This window comes from Danio rerio, chromosome 7, assembly GCF_052040795.2.
Source record: "Danio rerio strain M-AB ecotype USA chromosome 7, GRCz13ab, whole genome shotgun sequence".
Lineage (NCBI taxonomy): Eukaryota > Metazoa > Chordata > Actinopteri > Cypriniformes > Danionidae > Danio > Danio rerio.
In genome coordinates, this window is record NC_141027.1 from 20,567,919 (window position 1) to 20,586,515 (window position 18,597).

At 41.1% G+C, this 18,597-nt stretch overlaps 1 protein-coding gene, 2 long non-coding RNA genes and 10 other non-coding genes across 23 annotated transcripts in view; 12 read left to right on the forward strand and 1 right to left on the reverse strand.

The window, feature by feature from the left end:
* si:dkey-19b23.12 overlaps nt 1-18,597 on the forward strand; it is a 69,784-nt gene that overhangs the window by 40,673 nt on the left and 10,514 nt on the right. For 6 of the 11 annotated variants that reach the window (NM_001386642.1, XM_087259796.1, XM_087259795.1 and 3 more), the window contains 5 exons: nt 1,896-2,073; nt 2,725-2,856; nt 3,140-3,351; nt 3,429-3,621; nt 3,764-3,957. In NM_001386642.1, the coding sequence (NP_001373571.1) occupies nt 1,909-2,073; nt 2,725-2,856; nt 3,140-3,351; nt 3,429-3,621; nt 3,764-3,957 (896 nt within the window). In that variant the 5' untranslated portion in view covers nt 1,896-1,908. The remainder of the gene's footprint in view (nt 1-1,895; nt 2,074-2,724; nt 2,857-3,139; nt 3,352-3,428; nt 3,622-3,763; nt 3,958-18,597) is intronic. The other 5 variants (XM_087259800.1, XM_087259803.1, XM_087259802.1 and 2 more) reach the window with 1 other exon arrangement.
* Nucleotides 7,660-13,205, reverse strand: LOC147835955 (uncharacterized). The gene is made up of 3 exons (XR_015495524.1): nt 12,332-13,205; nt 10,818-11,424; nt 7,660-10,757 (listed from the first exon to the last, which is right to left on the reverse strand). It is a non-coding gene; the product is annotated as an uncharacterized LOC147835955 (long non-coding RNA).
* On the forward strand, nt 9,516-17,321 carry LOC147843096 (uncharacterized). Its single transcript, XR_015495525.1, has 3 exons — nt 9,516-9,890; nt 15,237-16,594; nt 16,800-17,321. It is a non-coding gene; the product is annotated as an uncharacterized LOC147843096 (long non-coding RNA).
* Nucleotides 10,467-10,560, forward strand: trnai-uau (transfer RNA isoleucine (anticodon UAU)). Its single transcript has 2 exons — nt 10,467-10,504; nt 10,525-10,560. It is a non-coding gene; the product is annotated as a tRNA-Ile (tRNA).
* Nucleotides 10,830-10,923, forward strand: trnai-uau (transfer RNA isoleucine (anticodon UAU)). The gene is made up of 2 exons: nt 10,830-10,867; nt 10,888-10,923. It is a non-coding gene; the product is annotated as a tRNA-Ile (tRNA).
* Nucleotides 11,286-11,379, forward strand: trnai-uau (transfer RNA isoleucine (anticodon UAU)). Its single transcript has 2 exons — nt 11,286-11,323; nt 11,344-11,379. It is a non-coding gene; the product is annotated as a tRNA-Ile (tRNA).
* Nucleotides 11,894-11,987, forward strand: trnai-uau (transfer RNA isoleucine (anticodon UAU)). Its single transcript has 2 exons — nt 11,894-11,931; nt 11,952-11,987. It is a non-coding gene; the product is annotated as a tRNA-Ile (tRNA).
* Nucleotides 13,111-13,204, forward strand: trnai-uau (transfer RNA isoleucine (anticodon UAU)). The gene is made up of 2 exons: nt 13,111-13,148; nt 13,169-13,204. It is a non-coding gene; the product is annotated as a tRNA-Ile (tRNA).
* trnai-uau (transfer RNA isoleucine (anticodon UAU)) lies at nt 14,775-14,868 on the forward strand. Its single transcript has 2 exons — nt 14,775-14,812; nt 14,833-14,868. It is a non-coding gene; the product is annotated as a tRNA-Ile (tRNA).
* Nucleotides 16,116-16,209, forward strand: trnai-uau (transfer RNA isoleucine (anticodon UAU)). Its single transcript has 2 exons — nt 16,116-16,153; nt 16,174-16,209. It is a non-coding gene; the product is annotated as a tRNA-Ile (tRNA).
* On the forward strand, nt 16,923-17,016 carry trnai-uau (transfer RNA isoleucine (anticodon UAU)). Its single transcript has 2 exons — nt 16,923-16,960; nt 16,981-17,016. It is a non-coding gene; the product is annotated as a tRNA-Ile (tRNA).
* On the forward strand, nt 17,227-17,320 carry trnai-uau (transfer RNA isoleucine (anticodon UAU)). Its single transcript has 2 exons — nt 17,227-17,264; nt 17,285-17,320. It is a non-coding gene; the product is annotated as a tRNA-Ile (tRNA).
* Nucleotides 18,291-18,384, forward strand: trnai-uau (transfer RNA isoleucine (anticodon UAU)). Its single transcript has 2 exons — nt 18,291-18,328; nt 18,349-18,384. It is a non-coding gene; the product is annotated as a tRNA-Ile (tRNA).

Genomic DNA, 18,597 nt, shown 5'->3' on the forward strand with positions numbered 1-18,597 from the left:
GATAGATAGATAGATAGATATATAGATGGATGGATGGATGGATGGACGGACGGACGGACGGACGGACGGACGGACGGACGGACGGACGGACGGACGGACGGACGGACGGACGGACAGACAGACAGACAGACAGACAGACAGATAGATAGATAGATAGATAGATAGATAGATAGATAGATAGATAGATAGATTGGTAGACAGACAGACAGACAGACTGTGTTGCACCATCCTTTGTTTTTATGTGTCTTTGTTTCAGATTTACTGAAATAAGATCTTTGAAAAGTTTTGGTCCTGTTGTGAACGTTTTAAAGTTACTCAGTTAAAAACAATTGCCTTAACAAGGACACAATTACCTTACAATTGGCCTCCACATGTGAATCATTAAAATAACTACCACATTTCCTGACAACCCCACTGTCAAGCATAATTATCCTGCTTGTGAATCTGAGGTGAAAATGTGCCCAAAGAATTTTGGTAAAGTTGTTTTTTAGTCATAATTTAAAAACACATGTGATAGGACTATTAAATCCTTGCCTAAAAAGAAAGACCCCCACCCCAACACACACACACACCTTCTTACATACAGTGCTATGTTGCAGAGATTGGGCTTTTGTTTAGCAGAAGCAGGGATGCAGATTTAACAAGAATGATACCAAATGCAGACTCAAATTTACATTGAAATAGCTTGAGAACAAAAAGGGGAATGTTCTGCAAGGGCCAGTCAAAACCCTGATCTCAGTCCAACTGATGATCTGTGACACATTTTGAAAATTGCATCAGTGTTATCTTACTAACCAGAACAATCTGTCTGCCAGCTAGCGGAGACAAAGAGACAAAAATCAACCCTTAACAGTGTGTCCTGAACGTAGCTCCACAAATTATACATTGCATTATGAATATTGTAGGTTAAAATTGTTTTTCCAATAAACTATATTTAAACAAGATTTTCTAAAGTCATTAACTCATACTTATTCTCATAGAAAATAATGATTTCTCAATTAAATCTGTCTTGATAATTGAATAATTGAAAATACTTTTTATTTTTTTATTATAATAATAACGTTTTTATTTTGTTTTGCACTGACTCAAAGTCAGTCATGCTGGGCAAGTGTGGGTGTGTCTGGTATGTTCACACAACTTGGATTCACTCTGCACACACAGACACATGCACAACTACCAACTCAACATAAGCACTAATAGGTGGCTTAAACAAGCACACTCGGTTGGCCACTGGCCTACCCCTGTGCCCCTTGCCAGACCCCCAATAGCTAAACTGTCCCCTAAATCAAATGCCTTCACACATACACACACTTTCTCTCTGACACAGACATGCACACACAAACCTTTTATTTACAGACTTTATTTCAGTTTGACATATTTAATCACTCTTAAACGCTGATCCCAAATGTCTCGTAAACTTTCCCTCTAAACATATTTTATTTTGATGTTTTTACACACACAGAGACTCCTGACACTTTAACCTCTCCAGGGCATGTCTAACCCTTCTCCATTTGCAAGGGAAACTACACCGTCGGCAAATACACCGTTACCCAATCATCCTTGAAACTGAAGCTAAACTCATGGGTTCAGAACAACACTACACATTGTGCTTTACAGACCTTGCTAGATCTGGACAAAGGCATCACATAAATACCAGAAGCTTTTATTTCAATTACTAGGATATATAAATATACTTTTTAATCACTATTTTCTAAAACTGGCATGTCTTAGTTGTATTTTAAACAATCATTGAAAAAATATTATGTGACCGTTTATCTCATGTTGATTTTTTATTATTCTGTGTTTTATTTCTGAATAATCATCTACATAGGTTGATCTGAAATACAATTTCAGAACTCAGATCACCCATCTCTTCTTTATCCTTCTTTTCTCAGATCTTTGTGCAGTATGCCAGAAAAAGTCTACAGGTTTCAAGGTCAGTGTTATCATAAGCTGAAAAGATCATGTCTGAGGCGAGGGGCTCTGTTCCAAGATCCACTCTTTCCTCCTTCAGCCGAGTCGCTCTTCTACAGAAGGACGCCCCCTCCAGGACTGACATGGAAGAGACCCAGCGTATGAGTATCCTTTTTTGATTGTGCAAGTGCTAATAGTTAGTTTAATCAAAATTTGGGAGTATCACTACTCTCCAACATTTAGCTTTTGAATATCAGTAGAGTGGATGTACCTCAGTGACTCTTCTGTTTCTAAATGTGTCTGCACTGTCAGCATCATAAGAGATATGTTTAATTAAAGGCCTTTCTGCCAGCTGCAAGGCGTCGGGAACCTGACTCCTTGTAGAGTACGTGTGTCACGTGTATGGCTCCAAATGAAAAAGATTACCAGCATATTATGCTGCATTTACACATGCTATTCTGATTGAACTAAACAAACAAACCAACCAAAGAACCATTAAAGAAGCAATATGTTGATAATTTCAAAGAAGTCTATAAAAGCAGAAATTATAAATTAGGGAAAAGATTAATGAAAAATTAGTGTCTGCCATTGTTATTAATATCTAAAGAGCAAACTATCTATTTATAAATGGCATACAATTGTTCAATCCTATAATGTGAAACAAAATAAAATATTGTTTGTTATCAGAATTTCATAATGTTTCATATTAATTCAAAAGATGCCATATTTATTGTTCTTTAAAGGTCTTGTTTTAATAGACTTATCTAACCATAAACACAAACAATAGAAGCTCTTCTGTCTTCCACCCAGGAACTGTGTAAAGACCCTCGACTCTTTGTGGATGGAATCAGTACAAGGGATCTGCACCAGGGCAGTCTGGGTAACTGCTGGATGGTGGCAGCCACATCGTGTTTGGCTGCAGAATCCTCGCTCTGGAAGAAGGTCCGTATTTTGGAAAATAGGAGATTATGAAACATAAGCATTAAGTAGCTGTTCTGTAGGTGAAACAGACTAGTGTTAGCAATAAATAAAGTGCACCTTATAAATAGGCCGTTGAGTATGCGCATGTATATAGACAATTCTTTTATATACATGCAGCCTTGGTGAGCACAAAACACCTCCTTCAAAAATGATAAGTGAAGTTACAGACCCTAAGCTTTTTGATCATTAGTTTGTTTACTAATTGCGCAAATATCGCAGTTCTTTTCTGTTGTCCCTTATTCAGGTGATCCCAGACCACACTGAACAGGAGTGGCACCCAAAGCGGCCAGATCTATATGCAGGAATATTTCACTTTCGTTTCTGGCGACTGGGCCAGTGGACAGATGTTGTAGTAGATGATCGCTTGCCGGTCAGCGGGGATGGGACGCTGCTCTTCTGTCGGTCTGCAACGCCACGAGAATTCTGGAGCGCTTTGCTAGAGAAAGCCTATGCCAAGTAAGACATTTGGTAAATACACTCTTAAAGTGAATATTATTTCAAATTAATATTCTCTCTCTCTCTGTCTTTCTTAGGCTAAATGGGTGTTATGAGGCTCTCGAGGGAGGTAATACAGCAGAAGCTCTAGTTGATTTTACTGGCGGCGTCTCTGAACCATTGAGTCTGAATCAGGAAGAGCTGATCCAGCACGCTGACCAGAGAAAAATACTGTTCCAGACACTAGCCCATGCACACAGCCATAAAGCACTCATCACCTGCTCAATTCGGGTAAGAAAGCATAAGGAAAACACTTTTTAAAGTAACACTCTGCAAATCCTAGATAAATATAAATAAACAATGACATATTCAGTCACACAACTCTTATGTTTAACTCTTTTAACTCTCTTAACACATTTTTTGTGTGTTACAGCCAGCAGAAGGGGAGGCTTTAGAATCAGTTTTGGACTGTGGACTAATAAAAGGTCATGCATATGGTGTGACTGCTGTCAAAAAACTCCGTATGTCAGAGACTCTGCATAGCATGTGTAATGCATCTCGTCTGTACATGGTGCGAATAAGGAACCCTTGGGGCACAACAGACTGGACAGGAGCTTGGGGTCTAGGGTGAGTTCATTTATATTTATTTTTCTCAGAATCCCAAAAAATTTTACGATTCTGTTATAAGACAAATATTTTAACAAACATTTATGTTAAGAAGAGAGTTTGAGGGCCTGTGTACTCAATGAACCTGGTCTCTATGCTAGAAATAAAGCATTCCAATAAGAGCAGACTTCATGTGTTAACATAAAGATTACTAGCATCTATAAATAGAATCACATTAAATTCGAGAGTTTAGAATAATTAGTTTTAGAAAAGTTGTACTAAAAATAAAATTGTACTATTTCAAACTGTTCTTTAGTTTAATAATATAAACATAACATGTATTTAACTAGAATAGTATGGCGTTATTTCAATAATAAATGTCATAAATGCGGTATTGACGAGACATGGAAAAATATGAGATTTTGTGGTCCTCCACAAACGTGATATGGAAGCAATGCTTCCATGTTTTCAGTCTTGATTTGAATGTGCGTAATGTTGGAGTACATCTGATCATTTCTGGAAGCTGATTCCAGCCGCGAGGGGCATAGTGGCTGAAAGCTGATTCACCCTGCTTTCACTGAACTCTTGGAACTTCTAGTTTGTATGATCCAAAAGATCTGAGTGATTTGTTGGCTTTGTATTCAGTTAGTTTATATATGTCATGAATTGAGGTCCTAGGCCATTTAGTGACTTATAGACAAGTAATAATACTTTAAAATCTATTCTGAATGTAACTGGGAGCCAGTGTAAAGTCCTGAGGACCGGCATGATGTGCTCTGATTTCCTGGTTCTGGTCAGAATCCTGGTCGCAGCGTTCTGGATGAGCTGCAACTGTCTGACTGTCTTTTTGGGAAGGCCAGTGAGGAGGCTGTTACAGTAATCCACCCTGCTGCTGATAAAAGCATGAACAAGTTTCTCTAAGTCTTTAAGTTTTTAAGATGATATTATGCTGATTTACTGACTGCTTTGACATGACTATTGAAACTCAGATCTGACTCCAAAGTCACACCAAGATTCTTGACCTTATTTGTTGTTGTTTGACCCTTAGAGCTAAGGTTTGCATTCACCCTGAGAACCTCATCTCTGTTCCCAAATGCAATGACTTCAGTTTTCTCTTTATTTAACTGGAGAAAGTTTCGGCACAGCCAACTGTTCATTACATCAATGCATTGGCAGAGGATGTCAATGGGGCTGTAGTCATTAGGCAGTAAGGCTAAGTAGATCTGAGTGTCATCAGCATAGCTGTGGTAGGAGATTTGTTTCTTTCTCATTATTTGGCGCAGAAGGAGCATGTAAAAATTGAACAGGAGAGGTGCCAGAATCGAGCCTTGTGGGACTCCACATCATGGGTGTGCACCTTGACCTATGGTTACCTATACTGTAACCTCTCCCTTCAAGGTAAGATCTAAACCATTTGAGGACCGTCCCAGACAGCCCAACCCAGTTTTTCAGCCTATAAGTATGCTGTGATCGACAGTGTCAAATGCAGCACTGAGATCGAGCAGTACCAGCACTGTTAGTTTTCCTGAATCTGTATTTAGGTGGATATCATTGATTATAAGGGCGCTCTCTGTACTGTGATGTGGTCTAAAACCAGATTGAAAATTGTCTAAACATCTCTTGAAGTTTATCCAGGTTATCCAGGTTGCTCTTCTACAAGAGGGGTTTAACAACTGCAGTTTTAAGTGAGTTTGGAAAAATCCCTTAGAGAAGTGAAGCATTTACCACTTTTAGAAGATCCATTTCTAAACAGGTAAATACATTTTTGGAAAATGCTGTGGGCAGCGTGTCAAGACTGCAGGTTGATGGTTTCATAATTTGCACGATTGATTCTAAGATTTTAACATTAATTGCCATGAAATCAGACATAATGAGTGGGGGGGGGGTGACTCTCTCTATTGTTGCAAAGAGTGTACGAGCATTACTTAGTGTTTAGTTCTACATTAAAAACAGGAAGACTGTCTTTATAGATATTACAATGGACTACTAGTTTCGTCTTCCTCCACATACGCTCAGTCTTTTTATCATTTGAACTACTGTTGAATGTCTCTTAGATGCTTTCTCTCTGCCAGTTCTCTTCCTGACTTTAACAGGAGCAATGTCATCTATGACATTCTTAACTTTAGAGTCAAACAAATCAAGGAGAGAATCAACAGAGTCTGCAGATATGCTTGGTGCTAGCGATATGGCCTTCATAAACTGCTCACTAGTGTTCTCATTTATGCATCTCTTTCTGACAAAAACGGCTATTTTTTAATAGCTAGAGTTATCAATATTTTAAAGAAAATCCAGAAATTATCAGATAGTGGAACATGCCTTAACAACAGTCGATGAAATGTGTAAACCCTTAGTTATAAGTAGATCAAGAGTGTCTATGATTGTGTGTGGGTCCTTGAACATGCTGAGTCAGATCAAAAATGTTAAAAACAGTCATCAGTTCTCTTACAGCATTGATTTCTGGATTATCAATGAGAATGTTAAAATCCCCAGCAAAAGTAAAATAGTCAAATTCAGATGTTACTATTGATAACAGCTCTGTAAAATCATCAATAAAAGTTGGAGAATATTTTGGAGGTCTGTAGATAATGATCTATAAAATGCGAGGAGCACCTTTTAGTGCTAAACTTATATATTCAAAGGGCAAATAGTCACCAAATGATACTTGTTTAAACTCATGGACATCTTTAAATGGGGCAGTGATACCTCCACCTCCTAAACACTCAAAAAATCTAAGTTTAAAGGAGCTGTTTCATTCAGAACTGCTGCGCTACAACTGTCATCTATAGCCAAGTTTCATTTAAAAGCATAAAATCAAGGCAATTTGTGTTGATAAAATCATTGACTAAAAGGGACTCATTGTAAAGTGATCGGATGTTTAAAAGTGCTAACTTCCTTACAGTAGTCTCAGATTTACATTTAATAGACACCAAATTTGAATGATTTGCTATACGGCCTGAAGAAGTCTTCAGTTTTCTGTCACATAATACAACACAAATCTGCTTAGAGAAAGCTACAGACACACTGGGTTCCTGCTTGTTCTGTAAACATCTGATAAAGATACTGTTGTCTAAGCAGGCACCCGAGACACATAAATGAGAGCTGTTGTGTTCACCAGCTGAAGATGGGGCATTGTTTGGGCCCTGGCGATGTGGCAAAAGTCGTAGGGCTTTTCCAGGTGGGCTCAGAGGTGGTTGTGGAGCAGGCCGCTTTTTGGTTGTCAACTAGGGGCTTGCGGCAATGGAGTGTTAAAGTTTAGTTCCAGCAAACACCAGTTCCTCCATCTTTTTTGAAAAACCCAAGAGAGGTGAGCAAGGTGACAATGAGAATGTGTCTGGTGACAGAGCTGTGGGTCTGGAGATTCTGGCTGCTAAAATATGTTTTCATGGCTGTTTTCTTGAGGATCATTGTTAAATGACAAGACTTGATGCTGTTAAGATGCGTCACAGTCTGTCTTTGTTGAGCAGAGGACAAGCGTCAGTGTCTCTATCAACAGTGGGTGTTTTGGCTGCATGGTTTTACTGTCCTTGTGTGATGCATCAGCCACAAGTCCACTCAGGAGCTGATTTGAAGTCCTGTGATGATTCGGACATTTGCTAGATGTGTGGATGATGACAGCCAATGGATGATGAAGGGAGAAATAGATATTGTCCTTTAACACCTTTGCACCAAGTTTGTTTGGGTGCAGGCCGTCTGATGTAAACAGTTGTCTTTGGTCCCAGAAACGATTGAAGTTGTCGATTCAGTCCTTTCCTGTTACATGTTTTTTGCAGCCATACATTTAGGCCAAGAAGTTGTAAAAACATATTTGTCCTTCTTGCAGGGAGTGGTCCACTGATGAACGGCTGAATTTTCAATCTTTAAACTGTTTCCAAGAGCTTACAAAAAATCTTTCTTGAAAAATCCTTCTGAATATCATTCTGCCCCACACGGATGATAATTTGTTTTGCAGTCTTGTGCTTCTTTAGAATTTCTCCAAATTCTTTGTTTACATCAGAAACTGTTGCATGAGAAAAGCAGCATGTCATTGTAGCTTTCCGCCTAAAATTAAAGAGGACGCTAATGCAGCAGCGTATAATCTGACCCCGCGAGTACCCTTTAGCCTTGCACCTTGTTTTTGCCTTAAAGCACTAAGACAGCAGCTCCAGTAGTGCAATCGGTCAGCGCATGATACTTATAAGACAGGACAAAGCTTAGCAATGCCGAGGTTTTGAGTTCAAACCTCACCTGGAGCATGGTCTGTAGATAAAGAAGACAAGTGGGGTAAAAGCTAGTGCTGTTCGGAGTAGATTTTGGAGGGCAACCAACCTGCTGAACCTGCTTTTATGCTAGTCTTTTACACCAGATCTAAAATAACAATGCTATTAATGAAATAATGAAATAATGAAAGCTATTAAGTCAGTTGTCGGTACTTATAAGACAGTACAATGCTTAGCAATGCAGAAGTTGTGAGTTTGAGCCTCACCTGGAGCATGGTCTTTAGATAAATAAGACAACCCTGCTGAAAAATCCATCTTAAACCAGCCTAGGCTAGTTGGCTGATTTTAGCTGGTTGACCAGCCTGGTTTTAGAGGGGTTTTGGCCATTTCCAGGCTGGTTTCCAGTGATTTCCAGCCTGGTCTTAGCTGGTCAGGCTGGAAAATGACCAGCCAAATTCAGCTAAAACCAGCTTGACCGGCCTAGTTTAAGCTGGATATAGCTGGTTTTGGATGGACTCCCAGCTTGGCTAGGCTGGTAAAGCTGGTTTTTGCTGGTCATCTCCCAGCCTGACCAGCTAAGACCAAGCTGGAAATGGCTGAAAACCAGCCTGGAAGCGGCCAAAACCCCTCTAAAAACAGCCTGGTCGACCAGCTAAAACCAGCCAACCAGCCTAGGCTGGTTTAAGCTGGATTTTTCAGCAAGGATGTGGGGTGAAAGCTAGTGTTGTCCAGAGTAGATTGTGGAGGGCAACCAACCTACTGATTGTATATTCGATGCTAATCTTTTATGCTAACCAAGCTGTAGATTGTATCATCAAAACTATTTTTAGGAATCACTGCGTTGTTTGAAAACATTAAATGCAGTAGCTCCAGTGGTGCAAACGATCAGCGCGCAGTACTTATAAGACAGTACAATGCTTAGCAATGCCGAGGTTGTGAGTTCGAGCCTGACCTGAAGCAAGATTTTGAGATAAGACAGACAAGTGGTTAGAAAATCACGATTGACTAGAGTTGTGTGTGGAGGGCAACCAACCTGCAGATGGTACCATCTATGCAAATCGTTTACACCTGAACTAAAACGTCAAGGTCTGTGAAAGCTTTTAATCCATTATGATCTGAATCAGGAATGTTTTAGGAATCACTGCATTGTTTGAAAGCACTAAGGAAACAGCTCCAGTGGCGCAATCGGTCAGTGCACGGTATTAATAAGTCAGGACAATGCTTAGTAATGCTGAGCTTTGAGTTCGAACCTCTCCTGGGGTATGGTGTTAAGATAAATAAGACAAGTGGGGTGAAAGCTAGTGCTGTCCAGAGTAGATTGGGAAGGGCAACCAACATGCTGATTGTATCTTCGATACTAATCTTTCTATGCTAACCAAACATTAGATTGTATCATCAAAACTGTTTTTAGGAATCACCCAATTGTTTGAAAACATTAAATGCAGCAGCTCCAGTGGTGTAATCGGTCAGCGCGCGGTACTTATAAGACAGTACAATGCTTGGCTATGCCGAGGTTGTGAGCTCGAGCCTCACCTGTAGCAAGCTTTTGAGATAAAAAAAGACAAGTGGTTAGAAAATTACGATTGACTAGAGTTGTATGTCGAGGACAACCAACCTGCAGATGGTACCATCTATGCAAATCTGTTACATCTGAACTAAAACATCAAGGTCTGTGAAATCTTTTAATCCAGTATGATCTGAATCAGGAATGTTTTAGGAATCACTGCATTGTTTGAAAGCTTTAAATAAACAGCTCCAGTGGTGCAATTTGTCAGCCTGCACTACTTATAAGACAGTACAATGCTTAGCAATGCTTAGGTTGTGAGTTCGAACCTCACCTAGAGCAAGATTTTGAGATAAAGAAGACAAGTGGGTAAGAAATCACGATTGATTAGAGTTGTATGTGGAGGGCAACCAACCTGCAGATGATACCATCTATTCAAACCTATTCAAACCTGAACTAAAACATCTAGGTCTGTGGAAGCTTTTGTTCCAGTTTTATCTGAATCAGGAATGTTTTAGGAATCACTTCATTGTTTTAAAGCATTAAGGAAACAGCTCCAGTGGCGCAATCGGTCAGTGCGGTACTTATAAAACAGTACTATCACGCGGTGTTCAGGTCCTAATTAATTAGTTCAGGTGTGTTTGATATGGGTAGCAACTGAAATCTGCAGGGAGGTGGCTCTCCAGGAACAGGGTTGGCCACCCCAGATCTATGCAAATCTTTGACACCTGAATTAAAACATAAAGGTCTGTGAAAGCTTTTGTTCCAGTATGATCTGAATCAGGAATGTTTTAGGAATCACTGCATTGTTTGAAAGGCCTAAGGAAACAGCTCCAGTGGCGCAATCGGTCAGCGCGTGGTATTTATATGACAGTACAATTCTTAGCAATGCTGAGGTTGTGAGTTCGAACCTCACCTGGAGCAAGATTTTGGGATTTAGAAGACAAGTGGGTAGGAAATCACGATTGACTAGAGTTGTGTGTGGAGGGCAACCAACCTGCAGATGGTACCATCTATGCAAATCTGTTACATCTGAACTAAAACCTCAAGATCTTTGAGAGCTTTTAATCCAGTATGATCTGAATCCGGAATGTTTTAGGAATCACTGCATTGTTTGAAAGCTTTAAATAAACAGCTCCAGTGGTGCAATTTGTCAGCCTGCGCTACTTATAAGCTGTTACCTTAAGGAAACAGCTCCAGTGGCGCAATCGGTCAGCGCGCGGTACTTATAAGACAGTACAATGCTTAGCAATGCCGAGGTTGTGAGTTCGAGCCTCACCTGGAGCATAGTTTTAGGATAAAGAAGACAAGGGGGTTGAAAATTACCTTTGACCAGAGTAGGTTGTGGAGGGTAACCAACCTGCAGGTTCTATCATCTATGCCAGGCGTCATCAAACTTGTTCCTGCAGGGCCGGTGTCCTGCAGATTTTAGCTCCAACCCTAATCAAACACACCTGAACAAGCTAATCAAGGTTTTACAAGGTATACTTGGAACACCCAGGCAGTATGTTGAGGCAAGTTGGAGCTAAACTCTGCAGGGACACTGGCCCTCCAGGACCGAGATTGGTGACCCCTGTTTTAAGCCAATGTTATCTTAACCAGGAATGTTTTTAGGAATCACTGCATTGTTTGTAAAAAATAAAGCAATTGCTCCAGTGGCGCAATTGGTCAGCGCGCAGTACTTATAAAGCATTGCAATGCTCAACAATGCCGAGGTGGTGAGTTCGAGCCTCACCTAGAGCATGGTTTTGAGATAAAGAAGACAAGTGGGTAGAAAATCACGATTAACTAGTGTTGGATGTGGAGGGCAACCAACCTGCGGAAGGTACCATCAATGCGTATATTTTACACCTGAACTAAAACATCTAGGTCTGTGAAAGCTTTTATTTCTGTAAGATCTGAATCAGCAATGTTTTAGGAATCACTACATTGTTTGTAAACATTAAGGCAACAGCTACAGTGGGCCAATCGGTCAGCGTGCGGTACTTATAAGACAGGACAATGCTTAGCAAAGCTGAGGTTGTGCCAGGAGCCTCACCTGGAGGAAGATTTGGAGTTAAAGAAGACAAGTGGGTAGAAAATTACAATTGACTACAGCTTTATGTGGAGGGCAACCAACCTGCAGATGATACCATCTATGCAAATCTTTTACACCTGAACTAAAACATTAAGGTCTCTGAAAGCTTTTTATCCAGTTTGATCTCAATCAGGAATGTTTTAGGAATCACTGCATTGTTTGAAAGCAATTTATGCAACAGCTCCAGTGGCGCAATCGGTCAGCGCATGGTACTTATAAGACAGTGCAATGCTTAGCAATGCCGAGGTTGTGAGTTCGAACCTCACCTGGAGCATGGTTTTAAGGTAAAGAAGACAAGTGGCTTGAAAATTATTATTGACCAGAGTGGGTTGTGGAGGACAACCAACCTGCAGGTTGTATCGACTATGCTAATTCTTTACACCTGAACTAACACATCAAGGTCTCTGAAAGCTATTAAGCCAATGTTATCTGAAACAGGAATGTTTTTAGGAATCACTACATTGTTTGTAACTTTTAAAGCAACTGCACTAGTGGCGCAATCAGTCAGCGCGCTGTAGTTATAAGACAGTGCAATGCTTGGCAATGCTGAGGTTGTGAGTTCGAGCCACTTCTGGAGCAAGCTTTTGAGATAAAGAAGACAATTGGGGAGAAAATCACGATTGACTAGAGTTGTATGTGGAGGGCAACCAACCTGCAGATGGTACCATCTATGCAAATTTGTTACATCTGAACTAAAACATCAAGGTCTGTGAAATCTTTTAATCCAGTATGATCTGAATCAGGAATGTTTTAGGAATCACTGCATTGTTTGAAAGCTTTAAATAAACAGCTCCAGTGGTGCAATTTGTCAGCCTGCGCTACTTATAAGACAGTACAATGCTTAGCAATGCTTAGGTTGTGAGTTCGAGCCACTTCTGGAGCAAGCTTTTGAGATAAAGAAGACAATTGGGGAGAAAATCACGATTGACTAGAGTTGTATGTGGAGGGCAACCAACCTGCAGATGGTACCATCTATGCAAATCTTTTACACCTGAACTAAAATGTCAAGGTCTGTGAAAGCTTTTGTTCCAGTTTGATCTGAATCAGGAATGTTTTAGGAATCACTTCATTGTTTTAAAGCTTTAAGGAAACAGCTCCAGTGACGCAATCGGTCAGAGCGCGGTACTTATAAGACAGTACAATGTTTAGCAATGCCGAGGTTGTGAGTTCGAACCTCATCTGGAGCAAGATTTTGAGATACAGAAGACAAGTGGGTAGGAAATCACAATTGACTAGAGTTGTATGTGGAGGGCAGCCAACCTGCAGATGGTACCATCTATGCAAATCTGTTACATCTGAACTAAAACGTCAAGGTCTGTGAGAGCTTTTAATCCAGTATGATCTGAATCAGGAATGTTTTAGGAATCACTGCATTGTTTGAAAGCCTTAAGGAAACAGCTCCAGTGGCGCAATCGGTCAGCGTGTGGTACTTATAAGACAGTACAATGCTTAGCAATGCCGAGGTTGTGAGTTCGAGCCTCACCTGGAGCATAGTTTTAAGATAAAGAAGACAAGGAGGTTGAAAATTACCTTTGACCAGAGTAGGTTGTGGAGGGTAACCAACCTGCAGGTTCTATCATCTATGCCAGGGGTCATCAAACTTGTTCCTGCAGGGCCGGTGTCCTGCAGATTTTTGCTCCAACCCTAATCAAACACACCTGAACAAGCTAATCAAGGTTTTACAAGGTATACTTGAAACACCCAGGCAGTATGTTGAGGCAAGTTGGAGCTAAACTCTGCAGGGACACTGGCCCTCCAGGACCGAGATTGGTGACCCCAGTATTAAGCCAATGTTATCTGAACCAGGAATGTTTTTAGGAATCACTGCATTGTTTGTAAACAATAAACCAACAGCTCCAGTGGCGCAATCGGTCAGCGCGCAGTACTAATAAGACAGTACAATGTTCGAGGTGGTGAGTTCGAGCCTCACCTAGAGCATGGTTTTGAGATAAAGAAGACAAGTGGGTAGAATATCACAATTAACTAGAGTTGTATGTGGAGGGCAACCAACCTGCGAAAAGTACCATCAATACGTATCTTTTACACCTGAACTAAAACATCTAGGTCTGTGAAAGCTTTTATTTCTGTAAGATCTGAATCAGCAATGTTTTAGGAATCACTGCATTGTTTGTAAACATTAAGGCAACAGCTCCAGTGGGCCAATCCGTCAGCGTGCGGTACTTATAAGACAGTGCAATGCTTAGCAATGCCGAGGTTGTGAGTTTGAACCTCACCTGGAGCATGGTTTTAAGGTAAAGAAGACAAGTGGGTTGAAAATTATTATTGACCAGAGTGGGTTGTGGAGGGCAACCAACCTGCAGGTTGTATCGACTATGCTAATCCTTTACACCTGAACTAACACATCAAGGTCTCTGAAAGCTATTAAGCCAATGTTATCTGAAACAGGAATGTTTTTAGGAATCACTACATTGTTTGTAAGTATTAAGGAAACTGCACTAGTGGCGCAATCAGTCAGCGCTCTGTAGTTATAAGACAGTGCAATGCTTGGCAATGCTGAGGTTGTGAGTTCGAGCCACTCCTGGAGTAAGCTTTTGAGATAAAGAAGACAATTGGGGAGAAAATCACGATTGACTAGAGTTGTATGTGGAGGGCAACCAACCTGCAGATGGTACCATCTATGCAAATCTTTTACACCTGAACTAAAACGTCAAGGTCTGTGAAAGCTTTTGTTCCAGTTTGATCTGAATCAGGAATGTTTTAGGAATCACTTCATTGTTTTAAAGCATTGAGGAAACAGCTCCAGTGGCGCAATCGGTCAGCGCGTGGGAATTATAAGACAGTACAATGCTTAGCAATGCCGAGGTTGTGAGTTCAAACCTCATCTGGAGCAAGATTTTGAAATACAGAAGACAAGTGGGTAGGAAATCACAATTGACTAGAGTTGTATGTGGAGGGCAGCCAACCTGCAGATGGTACCATCTATGCAAATCTTTTACGCCTGAACTAAAACATCTAGGTCTGTGAAAGCTTTTGTTCCAGTATGATCTGAATCAGGAATGTTTTAGGAATCACTGCATTGTTTGAAAGCCTTAAGGAAACAGCTCCAGTGGCGCAATCGGTCAGCGTGCGGTACTTATAAGACAGTACAATGCTTAGCAATGCCGAGGTTGTGAGTTCGAGCCTCACCTGGAGCATAGTTTTAAGATAAAGAAGACAAGGAGGTTGAAAATTACCTTTGACCAGAGTAGGTTGTGGAGGGTAACCAACCTGCAGGTTCTATCATCTATGCCAGGGGTCATCAAACTTGTTCCTGCAGGGCCGGTGTCCTGCAGATTTTTGCTCCAACCCTAATCAAACACACCTGAACAAGCTAATCAAGGTTTTACGAGGTATACTTGAAACACCCAGGCAGTATGTTGAGGCAAGTTGGAGCTAAACTCTGTAGGGACACTGGCCCTCCAGGACCGAGATTGGTGACCCCAGTATTAAGCCAATGTTATCTGAACCAGGAATGTTTTTAGGAATCACTGCATTGTTTGTAAACAATAAACCAACAGCTCAGTGGCGCAATCGGTCAGCGCGCAGTACTAATAAGACAGTACAATGTTCAACAATGCCGAGGTGGTGAGTTCGAGCCTCACCTAGAGCATGGTTTTGAGATAAAGAAGACAAGTGGGTAGAATATCACAATTAACTAGAGTTGTATGTAGAGGGCAACCAACCTGCGGAAAGTACCATCAATACGTATCTTTTACACCTGAACTAAAACATCTAGGTCTGTGAAAGCTTTTATTTCTGTAAGATCTGAATCAGCAATGTTTTAGGAATCACTTCATTGTTTTAAAGCATTGAGGAAACAGCTCCAGTGGCGCAATCGGTCAGCGCGTGGGAATTATAAGACAGTACAATGCTTAGCAATGCCGAGGTTGTGAGTTCAAACCTCATCTGGAGCAAGATTTTGAAATACAGAAGACAAGTGGGTAGGAAATCACAATTGACTAGAGTTGTATGTGGAGGGCAGCCAACCTGCAGATGGTACCATCTATGCAAATCTTTTACGCCTGAACTAAAACATCTAGGTCTGTGAAAGCTTTTGTTCCAGTATGATCTGAATCAGGAATGTTTTAGGAATCACTGCATTGTTTGAAAGCCTTAAGGAAACAGCTCCAGTGGCGCAATCGGTCAGAGCACGGTATTAATAAGACAGAACGATGCTTAGTAACGCTGAGCTTGTGAGTTGAAGCCTCACCTGGGGCATGGTCTTTAGATAAATAAGACAAGTGGGGTGAAAGCTAGTGCTGTCCAGAGTAGATTGTGGAGGGCAGCCAACCTGCTGATTGCATCTTGGATACTAATCTTTCTATGCTAACCAAGCTGTAAATTGTATCATCAGAACTGTTTTTAGGAATCACTCAATTGTTTGAAGACATTAACTGCAGCAGCTCCAGTGGCGCAATCGGTCAGCGCGCGGTACTTATAAGACAGTACAATGCTTAGCTATGCCGAGGTTGTGAGTTCGAGCCTCCCCTGGAGCAAGATTTTGAGAAAAAAAAAACAAGTGGTTAGAAAATCACGATTGACTAGAGTTGTATGTGGAGGACAACCAACCTGCAGATGGTACCATCTATGCAAATCTTTTACACCTGAACTAAAACATCAAGGTCTGTGAGAGCTTTTAATCCAGTATGATCTGAATCAGGAATGTTTTAGAAATCACTGCATTGTTGAAGTTTTTAAGGAAACAGCTCCAGTGGCGCAATCGGTCAGCGCGTGTTACTTATAAGACAGTACAATGCTTAGCAATGCTGAAGTTGTGAGTTCGAATCTCATCTGGAGAAAGATTTTGAGATAAAGAAGACAAGTGGGTAAGAAATCACGATTGACTAGAGTTGTATGTGGAGGGCAACCAACCTGCAGATGGTACCATCTATGCCAGGAGTGACCAACCCTGTTCCTGGAGAGCCACCTTCCAGCAGATTTCAGTTGCAACCCATATCAAACACACCTGCCTGTAATTATCACGCGGTGTTCAGGTCCTAATTAATTAGTTCAGGTGTGTTTGATATGGGTAGCAACTGAAATCTGCAGGGAGGTGGCTCTCCAGGAACAGGGTTGGCCACCCCAGATCTATGCAAATCTTTGACACCTGAACTAAAACATAAAGGTCTGTGAAAGCTTTTGTTCCAGTATGATCTGAATCAGGAATGTTTTAGGAATCACTGCATTGTTTGAAAGGCCTAAGGAAACAGCTCCAGTGGCGCAATCGGTCAGCGCGTGGTATTTATATGACAGTACAATGCTTAGCAATGCTGAGGTTGTGAGTTCGAACCTCACCTGGAGCAAGATTTTGGGATTTAGAAGACAAGTGGGTAGGAAATCACGATTGACTAGAGTTGTGTGTGGAGGGCAACCAACCTGCAGATGGTACCATCTATGCAAATCTGTTACATCTGAACTAAAACGTCAAGATCTGTGAGAGCTTTTAATCCAGTATGATCTGAATCCGGAATGTTTTAGGAATCACTGCATTGTTTGAAAGCCTTAAGGAAACAGCTCCAGTGGCGCAATCGGTCAGCGCGCGGTACTTATAAGACAGTACAATGCTTAGCAATGCCGAGGTTGTGAGTTCGAGCCTCACCTGGAGCATAGTTTTAAGATAAAGAAGACAAGGGGGTTGAAAATTACCTTTGACCAGAGTAGGTTGTGGAGGGTAACCAACCTGCAGGTTCTATCATCTATGCCAGGCGTCATCAAACTTGTTCCTGCAGGGCCGGTGTCCTGCAGATTTTAGCTCCAACCCTAATCAAACACACCTGAACAAGCTAATCAAGGTTTTACAAGGTATACTTGGAACACCCAGGCAGTATGTTGAGGCAAGTTGGAGCTAAACTCTGCAGGGACACTGGCCCTCCAGGACCGAGATTGGTGACCCCTGTATTAAGCCAATGTTATCTTAACCAGGAATGTTTTTAGGAATCACTGCATTGTTTGTAAACAATAAAGTAATTGCTCCAGTGGCGCAATTGGTCAGCGCGCAGTACTTATAAAACAGTGCAATGCTCAACAATGCCGAGGTGGTGAGTTCGAGCCTCATCTAGAGCATGGTTTTGAGATAAAGAAGACAAGTGGGTAGAAAATCACGATTAACTAGTGTTGGATGTGGAGGGCAACCAACCTGCGGAAGGTACCATCAATGCGTATATTTTACACCTGAACTAAAACATCTAGGTCTGTGAAAGCTTTTATTTCTGTAAGATCTGAATCAGCAATGTTTTAGGAATCACTACATTGTTTGTAAACATTAAGGCAACAGCTACAGTGGGCCAATCGGTCAGCGTGCGGTACTTATAAGACAGGACAATGCTTAGCAAAGCTGAGGTTGTGCCAGGAGCCTCACCTGGAGGAAGATTTGGAGTTAAAGAAGACAAGTGGGTAGAAAATTACAATTGACTACAGCTTTATGTGGAGGGCAACCAACCTGCAGATGATACCATCTATGCAAATCTTTTACACCTGAACTAAAACATTAAGGTCTCTGAAAGCTTTTTATCCAGTTTGATCTCAATCAGGAATGTTTTAGGAATCACTGCATTGTTTGAAAGCAATATATGCAACAGCTCCAGTGGCGCAATCGGTCAGCGCATGGTACTTATAAGACAGTGCAATGCTTAGCAATGCCGAGGTTGTGAGTTCGAACCTCACCTGGAGCATGGTTTTAAGGTAAAGAAGACAAGTGGCTTGAAAATTATTATTGACCAGAGTGGGTTGTGGAGGGCAACCAACCTGCAGGTTGTATCGACTATGCTAATTCTTTACACCTGAACTAACACATCAAGGTCTCTGAAAGCTATTAAGCCAATGTTATCTGAAACAGGAATGTTTTTAGGAATCACTACATTGTTTGTAACTTTTAAAGCAACTGC